At 40.1% G+C, this 14,998-nt stretch overlaps 1 protein-coding gene and 1 pseudogene across 1 annotated transcript in view; one reads left to right on the top strand and one right to left on the bottom strand.

Annotated features, from left to right (window-relative positions):
* The window catches only part of IPPK (inositol 1,3,4,5,6-pentakisphosphate 2-kinase), a 97,140-nt gene that overhangs the window by 28,596 nt on the left and 53,546 nt on the right, over positions 1-14,998 (top strand). Inside the window, exon 3 of the mRNA XM_006900722.1 lies at positions 1,407-1,502. Within this exon, the coding sequence (XP_006900784.1) occupies positions 1,407-1,502 (96 nt within the window). The remainder of the gene's footprint in view (positions 1-1,406; positions 1,503-14,998) is intronic.
* Positions 12,321-12,761, bottom strand: LOC102868348 (annotated as a pseudogene).

Here is a 14,998-nt window from a genome sequence, read left to right as displayed (position 1 = left end):
TTTTCCTTGTCTTTTCATCTCCAGAGTAATATATCATATGGTCATCAGACTCAAAATGCCCCATGCCAGTCCATCTCATCTCTCCAATACCTAATTAGTCAGTGGCAAATAATGTCATAAAGCAAAACATCTATGAATGATTGTATGAAAAACCAAGAAGATTGGTAGACTTCAGATTTTAAAAATAAATAAGAAAATGCACACACATGATGGAAAATTTTAAAAAAGGCAGTGTGAGGAATGGACTTCAGTCAAGAAGAATGGATGAGAAGAGGTGGGAGTGTGCAGATCCTTAGAGCCTCGCTTATGGTTGGAAGGGTGTGGCTTCCTGGCTAAGAACACTGTCTCAAGGAGGTGCTCCCAGGGCAGGATGAATCTTTCTGCACTGATTCCTGAAGTAGAAGGTGTCGAGAGCTGTTCTGTTTCTGTAGAAATTAGTTACTGTTGAGACTAGAGGTGTTTGGTGGCATCTTCCAGCCACCTCTTTCTTTTTCTTTTGCATTCCTCCTCTTGATAGCAATTCCCCGTCAGGTAAAACCTGAACAATCATTTCAGGCACAGGTCCAACATTCTGTGGATGCCTCCATAATTTTTTTCTTTTATATTGGTAGTGTCTTCCAAAGCAGTAATTCACTCTTAACTTGTTATTTAAACAGTACCTTGTGGAACCAGGTACCTTATCAGTAGGAAAGGGTATGTGGCAGTTTCAGTGACAAGAGATTAATCCAGCAATACCACTTTAATTATGATGACAGTTGTGTGGATCCACAGTGCATGTTCTGGTGTATTTTATGGGCTTAGTTATGACGTGATACTACACGCACCACAGACATAGATGTGGTTCTTGATGTGTGTCCTCCATGAATGAGCAGAAGGAGTGTTGGCCACAGAGAGATGAAGCTTTCTAGGCAGACAGCTCAGTATTGGGGCTTGACTACAGGTGCCTGTGCACCCACCCCCATCCGCCAGGCACCTGTTGTACAGCTTTCCTCTTACAGAGTCAAATCCCTGGAAGCCTGGCCAGGCCACATCAGGGCCCCATTAATTCTTATAAGGAATACGAACATAGGCTTTTGTGAGGGAGAACAGAGTAATCTCTCTTTCCTGTGTTTGTATCCAGCCAGGCAGGGCAGAAGAGGTTCTCAGGTGTTTCAGAGTGCCATGGGGTCTGGTTCATAGCTCAGATGTGGGCCTGTAGGGCTCAAGAAGAGATGCTTTTCATGAGCCCCTGACAAGTCTCTCCTTCCAGAGGCTGAGCACTGGAGCTGATGTGGTCTGCAACTGCATGTTCCCATAGCCTTGCTGAGAGGGCAGTTGATTCCTGCTGTCCCCAGTGTTAGCTCATTTGTGGGGCTCTTCCCAGAGGTCATTGGCACTGAGGTGTTCCTATACTTGTCTTTTTACAGGCCTCAGAAGAAATATTTCAGCACCTACAGAACATAGTGGACTTTAGCAAAAATGTCATGAAGGAGTTCTTTGGGGAAAACTGTGTTCATTCTGGGGTAAGTGATTTTATTTACATGGTCTAAATCCAGGGGCAAATTCCATGTCAGTAATGGTAACATCAGAAAGACATTTTGGAACTTTATGCTCAATAATAATCATTTGAATTAGTTACAGAATTTCCTAGTGCCTTTCCCATTCTGTGCTGTGACAAAGGCAGAGCAAGCTTTATTTTACTCATCTTCTAAGGACAAGACTTGAGGCCCAGACACTCTTTGTTGAACCCCTGCTCCCTTGGAGCTGCTTTGTAGGCCTTTCAGGGATAATCTGGATAGTGTGGCATTTTCTTGTGGACACCTTCGTCTGACAGCTTGGAGAGAAAAATGAGTTTCACATAGAATGGGAGGTGAAAATTAACCTTGTCAGATGAATGTGCTAGTGACTTTTGTGGGACTCACAGCCTCTCTTTACCTCTCTAATTTCCACCCATTTCTCCTAGCTCACAATCTGACAAGAGGGCTCCTTTGGGTCTCCAGTAGCTGAGAGAAGCATGTTCAAGGCGAGGGTCATTGTTAGGACATATAGGCAAAGGACACCGCTAAAGAAGCCACCTCATAGTTCCTTTCAAAGGATGTGGCTTTAGTAACTGCTTCTATACTTCTGCTGACATGATTGTCAATCTTAGGTCAAACTCCTCACAGAGGAATTGATGTCATTTTGACAGAAGTACTGCCTCTACTATGTAAATGCTGTACATCGGGATGAACCTGAGAAAAACAGAGCTAGAATAAAAGTATCTTTGAATTTATGAATTACCAGACAGTGTAATATTTAAATAGCTCTGGCAGCATAATAGTCTCCCAGAAAGATTGCACAGCTTGAAGATGATGAGCAGGCACAGCCCAGCTGATGGCAGCACCCTGTTGCCATACCACTGTGGCACTGAAGTGACGTGACTGAGAATTTCTCTGCAGTGCCATCCTGCACCTGTGTCACGGCCACAGTTCTTTCCAGGACTGTGGAGTCAGTAGGCTATTTCCATAGAAGCCTTTTTTTCCTGTGAAAATTACCAGGGTCATTCAGCCATCCTGCAACGCTCTTTTCTGCCACAGTGCATAGACACACTCCCCTCTTAGTCTAGTCTGTTCACTGTACCCTGGAAATGCTAAAAGATGCCTGGAGGGCTGGCGGCCCAAGTTCCTTTAAAGAGCTCAGTCCCTGGACAGTGTTTTCTGAGTGCTACGTGCCCATTTCTTCATTTTCAAGCTCTTCTCAGAGTTGTCATCCCCTGGGACCTGTGTTTTTCTCTTTTGTAACAGACAAAGGTTTCCTAGACCCTCTACTCAGAGTGGAAGGAGGAGTTAGCCAGTTTACACAGGTGAAACGGCAGCTGGAGACGGGAAACTGGGTAAAATGGCCTATCTGATGAGTTCTATGAGGGATAGGGAAGGGACATTGGTGTCAAGAGTGCCACTAGCAGTGGCTAAGCACAGATTTCTTTTAGCCCAATCTAGTCCTATTTGTTTTTGGAAAAGAGAAGGATCAGAATAAATGAAGAGAGGCTAAACTATGTCTTGAGAATGTACCCAGAAAGCCTGTGTAAGCAGTTCATGGGACAATGGGCTCTGTTGACGACAACTGCCAGAATAAAACAGCCTGCTTTCTCTAGAAGGACATTTTATTTTTGGGTGGTTCGTGACTGGAGTTTTAAGTGATTGAAATGCAGGGTATAGGGTGTATTTTTAGATGAGTTGTACAATATACACAGTAGAGTCCTTCAGTGTCAGGTTCCTTAACATATTATACTGGAGTATATTTTGACCAACTTATTGTCAGTGAGTCAAAATTGATTTCCTGGGTGACCCTCCATATTGAACCATCATTTGGGAAAAGATTGCCTATCTTTCTCCCTCAGAGGATCTGGTGGCTTCAAAATGCCTGAGAGCTGCAGCCTCTGTGTGAGCAGGCGACTCCCTCCAGACAAAACTTCCCTTTGGGCTAGACAGGGCAAAGCAGAGCCTCTTGAAAACACTTCTTTCCCATGTGTTTGAAAACTCTCTGTCTGGGGGGCAAGATACAACCAGTCCCTGTGATGATGAGAATCCTAGAGCTGGACTGCTCTGGGCTCGACTTCAACCAGTAAGCACATGTACAGGAGTGTAGCCTCAATGTGGAGGGCCTCACAGTCCTGTGCTAAGATTCACAATGTAGGCCTCACTTTTACACAAGAGTTTCTCATGATCTGGGTACTGCTTTATCTTGAAATCTTGTCTTCCTCTTCATTTAGCATTTCTGTAACTATACTTCTCATTCCCTCTTTTTGCTTATCTTATCTTCCTCTTTATTTAGCATTTCTGTAAGTATACTTCTCGTTCCCTCTTGTAGTTACCTTAATTTATGGATTCATACCTATGAGTCTCTATTTTTTCATCTCATTATTATACTTTTATTTCCTTGTTTATCATACTTTGTATATTTTTATGTCTGAGTCACTTCCTGAAAGAGGTTATCATATATTTTGATTTGGAGTTGTGTACTCCAAATGGTGTTAGCCCAAAAGTTGACGTTTTTATGTCATTTAGCCTCTGGTCTCCAGCTACCTTAACTGCAGGCACATAGTCTTGCAAATCTGCATCAGCTGTGGGACTAGAATACATTGAAGAGTGCTTCCCACACTGAGCAGCAGGACTTGAAGAGAGCAAGACTTGTGGTGGCAAGATCCTGATGAGAGTGAGACCTGGTGGTGGAGAAACTGGCATTGCTGTGGACAGAGGGTGGTGAGGTGTGACCTGAGGTTTCTTGCATTTGTGCTGGCCACAGTTAAAGGTTTGGCTGTTCTTGTCAGATGCTTGAAGGAAAAGCTGACTTAAAATTTGCTGGATACTTGTTTGCTTAGATGATTTGGATTTGACTGTTGAACTGAACCTGGAGCCCTGGACCAATTGAGAAATCATACCTTAGAACTGCTTGGCTAAAACTTGGATTTGTTTAATATTCTTTGCCTCTCTCACTCTCCAGCTACTTTCCCTAATAAACTCCATTGTTGATACCATAACTGTAAATCTGTGAGACAGCAATGAATAGAAGAACCTCTTAATGTTGATGTGGCTCTATAGGAACCATGGGGCAGGGCTACGAACTCTTTTATCTGCTTTCTGTTCTGGTGCAGTGAGAGGCTGTGTTACTCTCTTTCCCTTTTGCCTTTTCAGAGAGACGCTCCTGGCCCTGTGCAACCATGTACAGTTTCCTCCTCTTTAGACATCTACTGTTGTAGTCTCTTGATTTGAAGAACTCTGTTTAGTGAATCTTGTAAAATTGCTCTAATTTTCTTAAGTTCCCTTCATTGCTTTTTACCTAAAACGTCCTAATTTCACCATCATATTTGAGGGATTATTTTTCTGGGTGTTTTACCTACAGTATCCATTGCCTATTTTCTGCTGAGAAATGAGAGCTTAGTCTTATTGACTCACCTTTGTAAGTAACACTTTGTTTTTCCCAAGCTTTTCTTAGTATTCTTTGCCTTTAATTTTGGAAAATTTGGTTCTCTCTCTTAGAAGTTTGTTTTTTGTTGTGTGTTTTTTTGTTTGTTTGTTTTAATTTGTTCTATCTGGGATTTACTAATTTTCTTGAATGCATGTTTTCTCATTTATCAAAATATTTGGGAAGGTTTCTTCTAGCAAATCTTCAATAATTTCGTCTGACGGGTTTGTTGGGTTTTTTTCTCATTACTGTTTTTGGAATCCCAGTCACATATACTATTCCTCTTGATACTGCTCTATATAATTCTTATATGTTCTTTATTTTCTTTTCTTCCTTGTGTCCTTCCAGCACATTATTGTTGTTACATGCCATTGAGCCAGAATCAACTCAGAGCTGACCCTCCAGCAAGTTTTCAGAGGTTGTAAATTGCATGGGTGGAGATGGCCTTTCTCCTGTGGAGGAGCTGGTGGATTGAAATTGTGTGCCTTTGTGTTTATAGGAAGACTTCTTACCATTTGGCCCCAGCTTATCACTATCTCAGTGTCCCATTTCATCATTTCTGCTGTTTTGTTCTTGTAGTATGTCACCTATTTTTTTTTTAAGGTTCAAATCTTTTCTTCATAGAGTCTCTATGAGGGATAGCTGACTTGATGGCACATAACAAAGGTTTTGTGGTTTTGTGCTTTTTTAAAAATTAATTTTAATGAAAATTTACAGAGACTTTGGATTTCTGTTCATTCATTGTTGCACCTTTCTCCCTGCCTACCCTTCCCCACCAGTTTGCTCTTCTCTTTGAAAAGTAAAAGAAAAATTCTCTCATTGTTATACAGCCCCTCCCTACAAGTCCACTCCACTATCCTTTCATTACAGTAATACCTAATCATATATCCCTTTTAAACAGGTCTCTCCCTAATATGTTTCAATGAAATACACATAATTTATCCCATCTTTCTCAGTCTTCCCTCAACCCCAATGTCAGTCTCGTTTTACAACAGTGGCCCTATGCAGTATTTGTCCTTTTGTGACTGAGATATTTCACTCAGCATAATGTCCTCCAGGGTCACCCATTTTGAATACTATTTCATGAGTTCCTTATTTTTCAATACAGCATGGTATTCTATTGTGTGACTATACCAGAGCTTCTCTATCCATTCGTTTGTTGATGGGCACTTAGGTTGTTTCCAACTCTTTACTATTGTGAAAAAAGCCACGATAAACATGGGTGTGCATATATCTGCTTGGGTGATGGTTATGGTTTCCCAGTAGTGGAATTGCTGGGTCAAGTGCTATTTCTATTTGCAACTTTTTGGAAAAAAACGCCATACAGCCTTCCATAGTGGTTGCACCATTTTACACCCCCGCCAGCACAGAATAAGGGTGCTAGTTTCTGCACAACTTCGCCTGCATTTGTTTTTTGCTATTCTTACTGGGCTGTGATGATATCTCATAGTTGTTTTGATTTGCATCTCTCTAAGAGCTAGGGATTTTAAACATTTCTTCATGTGTTTGTTTGCCATCTGAGTGTCTTCTTTGGTGAAGTGTCTATTCATATCCTGTGCCCATTTTTCAAATGGGTTATTTACCTTTATCTTGTGTGGTACTCAAATATTTTATAAATTTTAGATATAAGTCCCTTGTCTTACATGTCATTACCAAATATTTTTTCCTAGTCTGTGGCTTCCCTTTTTACCCTGTTGGAGAAATTTTTGGATGTGCACAGGGATTTGATTCTTAAAAGGTCCCATTCATCTATTTTATCCTTTCCTGGTTATAGATTTTTCAGGATGCTTAAAAGACTGTTTATGTTGTGGATTAGGACTTCTAGAGTTTTTCCAAGCTTTTTTAAATGAAGTTTATAGTCCTTGGTTTTAGTCCTAGGTCCATGATGCCACTTAGAGTTGATTTTTGGGTATGGAATGAGGTGTGGCTCTTGTTTGAGTTTTCTACAGATAGTTTTCCAATTTTTCCAGCACCATTTGTTAAAAAGGCTGTCGTTGCCTCACTTAACTGATTTCATCTCCTTGTCAAAAATCAGTTGGACCATAGGTAGATGAGCTGATTTCTGGATTCTCATTTCTATTCCACTGATCTATGTGTCTGTCATTGTACTAGTACCACACTGTCTTGACCACCATGGCAGTGTAGTAGGATTTGAAATCTGATAGTGAGATGCCTCCTACCTTGTTTGTCTTTTTAAGGAGTGCTTTGCTTATTTGGGGCCTCTTTCCATTCCAAATGAAATTAAAGATTGCCTTTTCCATCTCTGTAAAGAATGGAATTGGTAAAAAAAAAAAAGAAAAAGAATGGAATTGGTATGTATTGGGATTGCGTTGAATGTATGAATTGCCTTTGGTAGTATTGTCATTTTCACAATATTGAGTCATCCTATCCATGAGTAAAGGATAGTCTTCCAATTCTCCAGGTCTCTTTTTGTTTCTTGTAGTAATGTTTTTTTAATTTTCTTTGAATAGGTCATTTGTGCTTCTGGTTAGATTTACTCCCAAGTATTTAATCTTGTGATTAACTATTTTGAAGGGTATTGTTCTTAGCTCCAGTTCTATATTCTTTTTGTCACTGTAGAGAAATCCAGTTGATTTTTGTATGTTGATTTTGTATCCTGCCTCTTTGCTGAACTGGTTAACTATGTCCAGTACTTTTCTTGCTGAGTCTTTAGGGTTTTCTAAGTATACTATCATATCATCTGCATATAGAAAATGTGCAAGGAGTTGGAGTCAGAGAACCAAAAGGGTCAAACTCGCTCAGCATTTCTTAAGCTCAAGGAACTGAAGAACAAATTCAAACCTCCAGTTGCTATAATCAAGGATGCTTTAGGCAGAGTATTAAGTGATCCAGGAGGCATCAAAAGAAGATGGAAAGAATATACTGAGTCATTGTATCGAAAGGAATTAGCAGACACAGAAGAATTTAATGAAACAACATATGAGCAAGAGCCTATGGTGGTGAAGGAAGAAGTTCAAGCTGCTTTGAAAGAAATAGCAAAAAATAAGGCCCCAGGAATAGATGGAATGCCAGTTGACATATTTCAGCTAACAAATGCTGCCCTGGACGTGCTCACCAAGTTGTGTCAAGAAATCTGGAGAACAACCGCTTGGTGAACTGACTGGAAGAGGTCTATAGTTGTTCCCATTCCAAAGAAACGTGACACAACAGAGTGTGGAAACTATAGAACAATGTCGTTGATTTCACATGCAAGCAAGATTCTGCTGAAGATTATCCAAAAACGACTGGAACAGCACATTAGCAGAGAACTGCCAGAAGTCCAAGCTGGGTTTAGAAGGGGTCGTGGTACTAGGGATATTGTAGCTAATGTTAGATGGATATTGCTGAAAGCAGGGAGTACCAGAGGAATGTCTATCTGTGCTTCATTGATTATGCAAAGGTGTTTGACTGTGTGGACCATAACAAACTGTGGCTGATTCTGAGAAGAATGGGAATCCCCCAACACTTGATCATGCTAATGTGAAACTTATACTTGAACCAAGAGGCAGTCAGAACAGAGCAAGGAAATACTGCATGGTTCAAAATTGAGAAGGGTGTGCGCCAGGCATGTGTCCTGTCTCCATACCTTTTCAGCCTGTATGCAGAACAGATAATCTAGGAGGCTGGGCTCTATGAGGAGAAATGTGGCATCAGATTTGGTGGAAGATCTATCAACGATCTGTGTTATGCAGATGACACAACCCTGCTTGCTGAAACTCAGGAGGACCTGAGGCGCTTGCTGCTGATTGTCAAGGACTGGAGCCTTCTATATGGATTGAGGCTCAATGTCAAGAAGACCAAGACTCTCACCACTGGACCAATTGGCAGCATCAGGATGGATGGTGAAGAGATTGAGATTGTTCACCACTTTAGTCTGCTTGGCTCCACAATCAACACTCTTGGCACCACCAGCCAGGAAATTAAAAGGTGCATTGCCATGGGAAAGTCTGCTATTAGGGACCTCTCTAAAGTACTCAAGTGCAACAGTGTGTCTCTGGAGACTAAGGTGCGTCTGGTACAGGCCATGTCTTTGCAGTGTCTGAGAGCTGGACAGTGACCAGGGAGGACAGAAGGAGAATTGATGCTTTTGAGCTTTGGTGTTGGAGAATAGTGCTGAGGGTGCCATGGACTGCTAAGAAAACAGATTCATCCTGGAGAGGGTTAAACTGGGCTGTTCCTTGGAGGGAAGGATTCTGAGGCTTCGTCTTACATACTTTGGTCATGTTGTCAGGAGGGATTGGTCCTTGGAGAGGGACATCATGCTTGGGAGGGTGGAGGGCAGGCGCAGGAGGGGAAGACCCCCTGGGAGATGGATAGATTCAGTGATTGGGCAATAGGGTTGAGTGTGTCAGAGACAGTGAGATTGGCACAGGACAGAGCAGAGTTTAGAGCTGTTGTACATACATAGGGTCGCTATGAGTCACAAGCGACTCAGTGGTATATAACAACAACAACAGCAACTTTGTCAGTTTGTATACCTCTTAATTCCTTCTCTTATTGTAAGCTAAGACTTCCAATACAGTATTTAATAGGAGAGGTGATAGTGGGCAACCTTTCCTAGTTCCTGTTCTCTAGAGGAATGCCTTTAATCTCTCTCCATTGAGAACAATGTTGGCTCTCGGGTTTGTTTATATACTTTTTACTGTGTTTAAGATTTCCCTCTAATCCTATTTTGTTGAGTGTTTTAATCAGGAAAGGGTGTTGGATTTTGTCAAAGGCTTTTTCTAAATCAATTGATAGGATCATGTGGTTCTTGTTCTTTGTTTTGTTAATGTGATCAATTACATTGATTGTTTTTATGTTGAACCATTTTTGCATACCACTTGATCATGGTGAATGATTTTTTTGATGTATAGTTGGATTCTATTGGCCAAGATTTTATTCAGGATTCTATAGGTCAATTTTTTTGTTGGTTACTTTACATTTCTTTTGTAGCAAAGATATGTTTGCTTCATAGAATGAGTCTGGGAGAATTCCATCTTTTTCTATTTTCTGTAATAGTTTATGTAGAATTGGTGACAGTTCTCTCACTTGTAAAACCATCTGCTCCAGGACTTTTTTTGGCTGGAAGTTGTTTTATTACCTTTTCAATTTCTTCTTTTGTAATGTGTCTGTTCAGGTGTTCAATTTCAGATGGTGTCAGTTTAGATAGGTTGTGAGTTTTTAAGTATTTGTCCATTTCCTCTAGGTTTTCCTATTTGTTTCAGTATAATTTTTCATAATATTCCAATGTTAGCCTTTTTATTTTTTGTTGATTCTGTCATGACGTTGCCCATTTCATCTCTTACTCGAATTGTTTGTGTCTTGTCTTTTGTTAGTTTTGCTAATGGTTTGTCGATTTTATTGACCTTTTCAAAGAACCAACTCCTTATTTTGTTAATGGTTTCAATTGTTTTTCTGTTTTCTATTTAATTTATTTCTGCTCTAATTTTTGTGATTTCAGTTTTTTTAGAGTGTGTCGGGTTTTCTTGCTGTTGTTTTTCAATTTGTTGGAGATGTTGGGTTAGAGAGTCAATGGTAATTTTTTCTTGCCTTTTGATATGTTTGCCTATTGCTGTAAATTTACTTGTGATTACTTGCTTTGGCTGTTTCCCAGAGGTTTTGGTAAGTGCTGTTTTCACTGTCATTTGTTTCAAGAAACTTTAATTTAATTTTTTATTTCTTCTAGTTTCCATTCATGTTTAAGCAAAATTTTGTTCAGCTTCCAAATGTTTGGTTTTTTCCTCCTTTATCCTCTTGTTACTAATTTCTAATTTTGTTGCATTGTGGTCTGAGAAAATGCTTTATATTATTTCTGTTCTTTTAATTTATTGAGGCTTGCCTTGCGACCTAAAATGTCATCTATTCTAGAGAATGTTCCATGCACATAGGAGAAGAAGGTATACTGTGGGGTTTTTTTGGTGCATTAGCCTGTAAATATCTATTAGGTCAAGTTGGTTTATTGTGTGGTTTAATTCTTGAGCATCTTTGTTGAATTTTTTTTTCTGCTAGTTCCGTCTTTTCTTGAGAGTTGTGTATTGAAGTCTCCAAGTACTATAATAGTGTTGTCTATTTCCTTTTTCAGTTTTGTTAATGTTTGTGTTTTTTTTTCCAACAAAAATGGTCTTTATTTACACAATGATTGAGAGTTCTCTCAATTCTCCACTCACTAGCAAACTTTTCATTGTATTCATTTAACAAGTTAACAGTGCCAAACTACACTTCAAACTACCTGTCAAACTCCAAGCACTCTTAGAGACAGAATGGTGCTTGGAATACTGAAGAGAAAGAAGGCTAAGAAAGGCCAAATAAAGGGGATAGATGGTTTGGGGCAATTAGATTCCTGAGCACCATCACATTTCCCTTAAGGTTTACAATTTTACAGTATTGATTTTACAAAAACTATTGTTTTTACAAAACCATGAAAATATAATAAAGAATATGAGGATTTTACACTTTTATATATTAAGCAGGTTTTCAATATGTTCCTGAATTGGCAGAAAGGTGAAAAGGTGGGAATCAGGGTGAGGGGAGAAAGTAGCATGGGACACAGCACAGGAAGGTAGAGAAAAAAACAGAGGGAGTAGTTGGCCTTGAGATTATGAAGTTTAGAACTCATGAACTGAAGAATGAAAAGTTGGTCACAAATCTAGCCGATGAATTAACAGTTGAAAGCCTGGGATTTTACACCTTCCAGGGCATGAAGATAAATCTTAAAGCTGTTAAGTGGCAGGCAACAAAGTACAACTAAGACTAAATCACTTATTTTGTAAGAATAAAACATTGAAGTCTTGCTTGGGTGGTTACATTCTCTAATACGAATGTAAAAACATGTATGTGCAGAGCATAGCCACTGAAGCAAGTCACATACCTATGTGTAAAACATAAGGGTTTTAAATCAAGTGAAGAGACAATAGTTTTCACTTTTTTCCTCCAGCTTGTTGGCTGTCTCCTAAATTGAAACCATCTTGTCATATTGCCACACTCTGGACAATCAAATACAGGCTCACCCTGATCAGTGCCCACATTTACCCTGAGCCTCAAATGGCTGATCAGCAGGTGGGATGGAAGGATTCCTTTTTTTAGAGATTAGGGGAGGGAAAGATGAAGGAACCAGGAATAAAAAACTGCTTAACCATACACAGAACTAAACAAGTGAGATCAAACTGGCTAATTTCCCTTAGCTATTCTGAATCTGTCTTGTCAAAAAGTCACAACCTTCAGACTGATTAAGCAAAATAAGATTTTGCTACTCAGATACTCCAATTCTAGGAAGCACTGGTTTTGATGACAATTTTAGTTTTATTTCCATCTTTTCAGGCCCTTCTGTCTAAGACTACTCTGCTCAGCAGGTAAACTCATAAATATGTATGTTTCAGAATGGCATCTTCTAAGGTACCATGGTCTTCCCACCCTATTTAGTTGTCCACCTCTTCCTTGTCATTCTGTTCTTCCTCTTCTAGCCTTTCCTCATCTTCATCATTGTCCTCATCTCTGCTCTTGTCTTGTTCTTCGGAATCGGTTTTTCTGTCTCTCTCTTTCTTTTGCTCAGATGCTTCCTTCTTGCCTTTGTGCTCCCACCTGTATGCTTCCAGAGCCTCTTTCAGTGGAGTAATGAACCGCTGGAACTCCATTTCTTCCATGGCTGAGAGGACATCAGTGGCATTGAGAGTCTTGCGTTTCCCTTTCATTGCAAAGTTGTTGGCACAGGAAGTGGCATACAGCACGAAGGCACTGGCGGCGCGGGAGATGGCACTCCAGGCCTCCTTGGAAATATTGACCCCGTATGGGAGCCCCTCCTTGATGATCCAGGTGATGACGGCATTGGGCAGATTTAGATCCTCAGGCCTCTCTGCCATTGCCGCTCCCGCGGCCTCCTCTTTTAAGTCTGTTAAGTCTTTGTGTTCTGTTGACCCTTTAAGCATTATGTAGTGAACTTCCTTGTCCTTTGTGATGGTTTTTGGATTGAAATTTATCAGGTTAATATCGCTACTTTTTTTTTCTGGTTGCCATTTGCTTGGAATATTCCCTCCCTTTCCTTTTATTTTTAGTCTGTCATTTATCTTCATTTTTCAGGTGTGTCTTTTAGACAGCATATTGATAGATTTTGTTTTTTATCCAATCTGCTACTCTCTTTCTCTTCAGTGGTGTGTTCAAACCATTATATTCAGTGTGATTATTGACAGGGAGGGTTTCATTGCTATCATTTTGTTGAGTTCTTTTTGGTGTTGTTGATATTACTTTGGTCCATACTACTTTCTGTGGTACCTCTATAAGAAGGACATCTCGTTTGAATCCACCAGATGCTCTGCTGGGGAAGGAGGGACAATCTCCTCCTGTACCAGTCAGATCTGATTTGACGGTACACTCACACAAAAATAAGAAAATTTTAAAAAAAGGACATCTCTCAGTGTTTTCTACAACGTTGGTCTTATTTTTACAAACTCCCTTGGGTTCTGTTTCTCTGGGACTATCTTGATCTCTCCTTCATATTTGATAGACAGTTTTGCTGGGTGTAGTATTCTTGGTTGACAGCTGTGTTCTTTGAGTGTTTGATATATGTCCTTCCACTGTCTTCTTGCTCGCATGGTTTCTACTGAGAAATTGGCCCTTAATCTTATCTGCTCTCTTTTATATGTTACTTTTTGTTTCTCCCTTGCTGCTTTGAGAATTCTCTCTTTATTTTTGGTTTTGGCCAATTTGACTATGTTATGCCTTGATGTTTTTCTTTTGGGGTCTGTTCTATATGGTGTTTGCTCAGCTTCTTGAATATATATTGTTTCATTCTTCTAAACAGAACAGGGTTCAGATCTTTTGTTCATAGGGTCACTGTGAGTTGTACTCAAATTGACTGAACCTGATAACAACACCCTAGTGGTTAGAGGATTGTGCTGCTATCCCAAATGCAGGCAGTTTGAATCTACCGGCTGCTGTTTGGGAGAAAGATAGGCATTCTCCTCTCTGGTGCTTTCCAGTATCTGAAAAACCCGTCAGCTATGAGTTCATTCCGTGTTAATGGCAATGAGGTTTTTTTCGCTCCCTCTAGACATTGTGGTAGTGGTGTGTTTGTGTTATTTTGTTTTACTATGTGTGGTTGAGCCATGTTAGTATGTTGCACCACGTGCAAGTTTTGTAATTCTCAGTACTTCAGCTCCTGTCTTCTGGTGAGTGTGATAGAGTATAGAAGTGCATGTGCTTGCTGTTGTGTAGAGCAGTTGAGGGCAGACTGGGCCAACAAGAGCTGTTATTTACTCTGGCCTGATAGGTGAAGTGAAGAACGTGTCTATGTAGTTGGAGGCGTTTGCTATCTGTTCTCAGATGGGGGACAGAGAAAAAAGGGAAACAAAAGAAAATAACCAAAACACCCAAACCCAAGATTGGACAATAAAAAGAAATAGAAAAACCAAAACTGAGAGGGGCATAAAAACAAGAATAGAAAGGTGGAAAAGAGAAAAAAGGTCTACAAAGGAAAAAAAGCTAAGAGAATAGAAAGTGGAAGATAATTTAAAAAAATACCCAGTCAACCAACTCATCAGAAGCCCAAGAGCAAAATAAAAGCAAACAAAAATCCAAAAGATAGTGTGACACTGTAAAAGGAGCAAGGGCCAAGTGGGGAGCACCATATCTGGTCTTTATCAGCTTCACAATGAGGAACCATCCCCAAACACAGCATCAAAAATACTTAACCAATTCCATGGAGTCAGACATGTCTCCCATGCTCTTTATTTGTTTTTTAAAAAAAGAGAGAAAAAAAAATATATATATATATTTGTGTGTGTACATAACTGTCAAATCGCATCTGACTGATAAAGGAGGAGATTGCTCCTCCTTCTCCAGCCGAGCATCTGATGGATTCAAACTGTGCGCCTCTGGGATTGCAGTGCAGCGTCTTGCCAGTAGGCCACCAGAGATCCCCTAAATAGAATTTTTTAGATTAAGTTTTAATGAAAGTTTATAAAGAACTTGGATTTTCATTCGTTGATTGTTGCACATTTTCCTCCCTGCCCCCCTCCTAATTCGCTTTTACTTTGGAAAAAAAGTTCTTTCATTGTTGTGTACACACACACCCCACCCCACCCCAAGGGCAGGTTCCCGG

This window comes from Elephantulus edwardii, unplaced genomic scaffold (assembly GCF_000299155.1).
Source record: "Elephantulus edwardii isolate Elephantulus edwardi_28Jun2011 unplaced genomic scaffold, EleEdw1.0 scaffold00292, whole genome shotgun sequence".
NCBI classification, from domain to species: Eukaryota; Metazoa; Chordata; class Mammalia; order Macroscelidea; family Macroscelididae; genus Elephantulus; species Elephantulus edwardii.
This window is presented reverse-complemented; position numbering and strand designations above follow the sequence as displayed.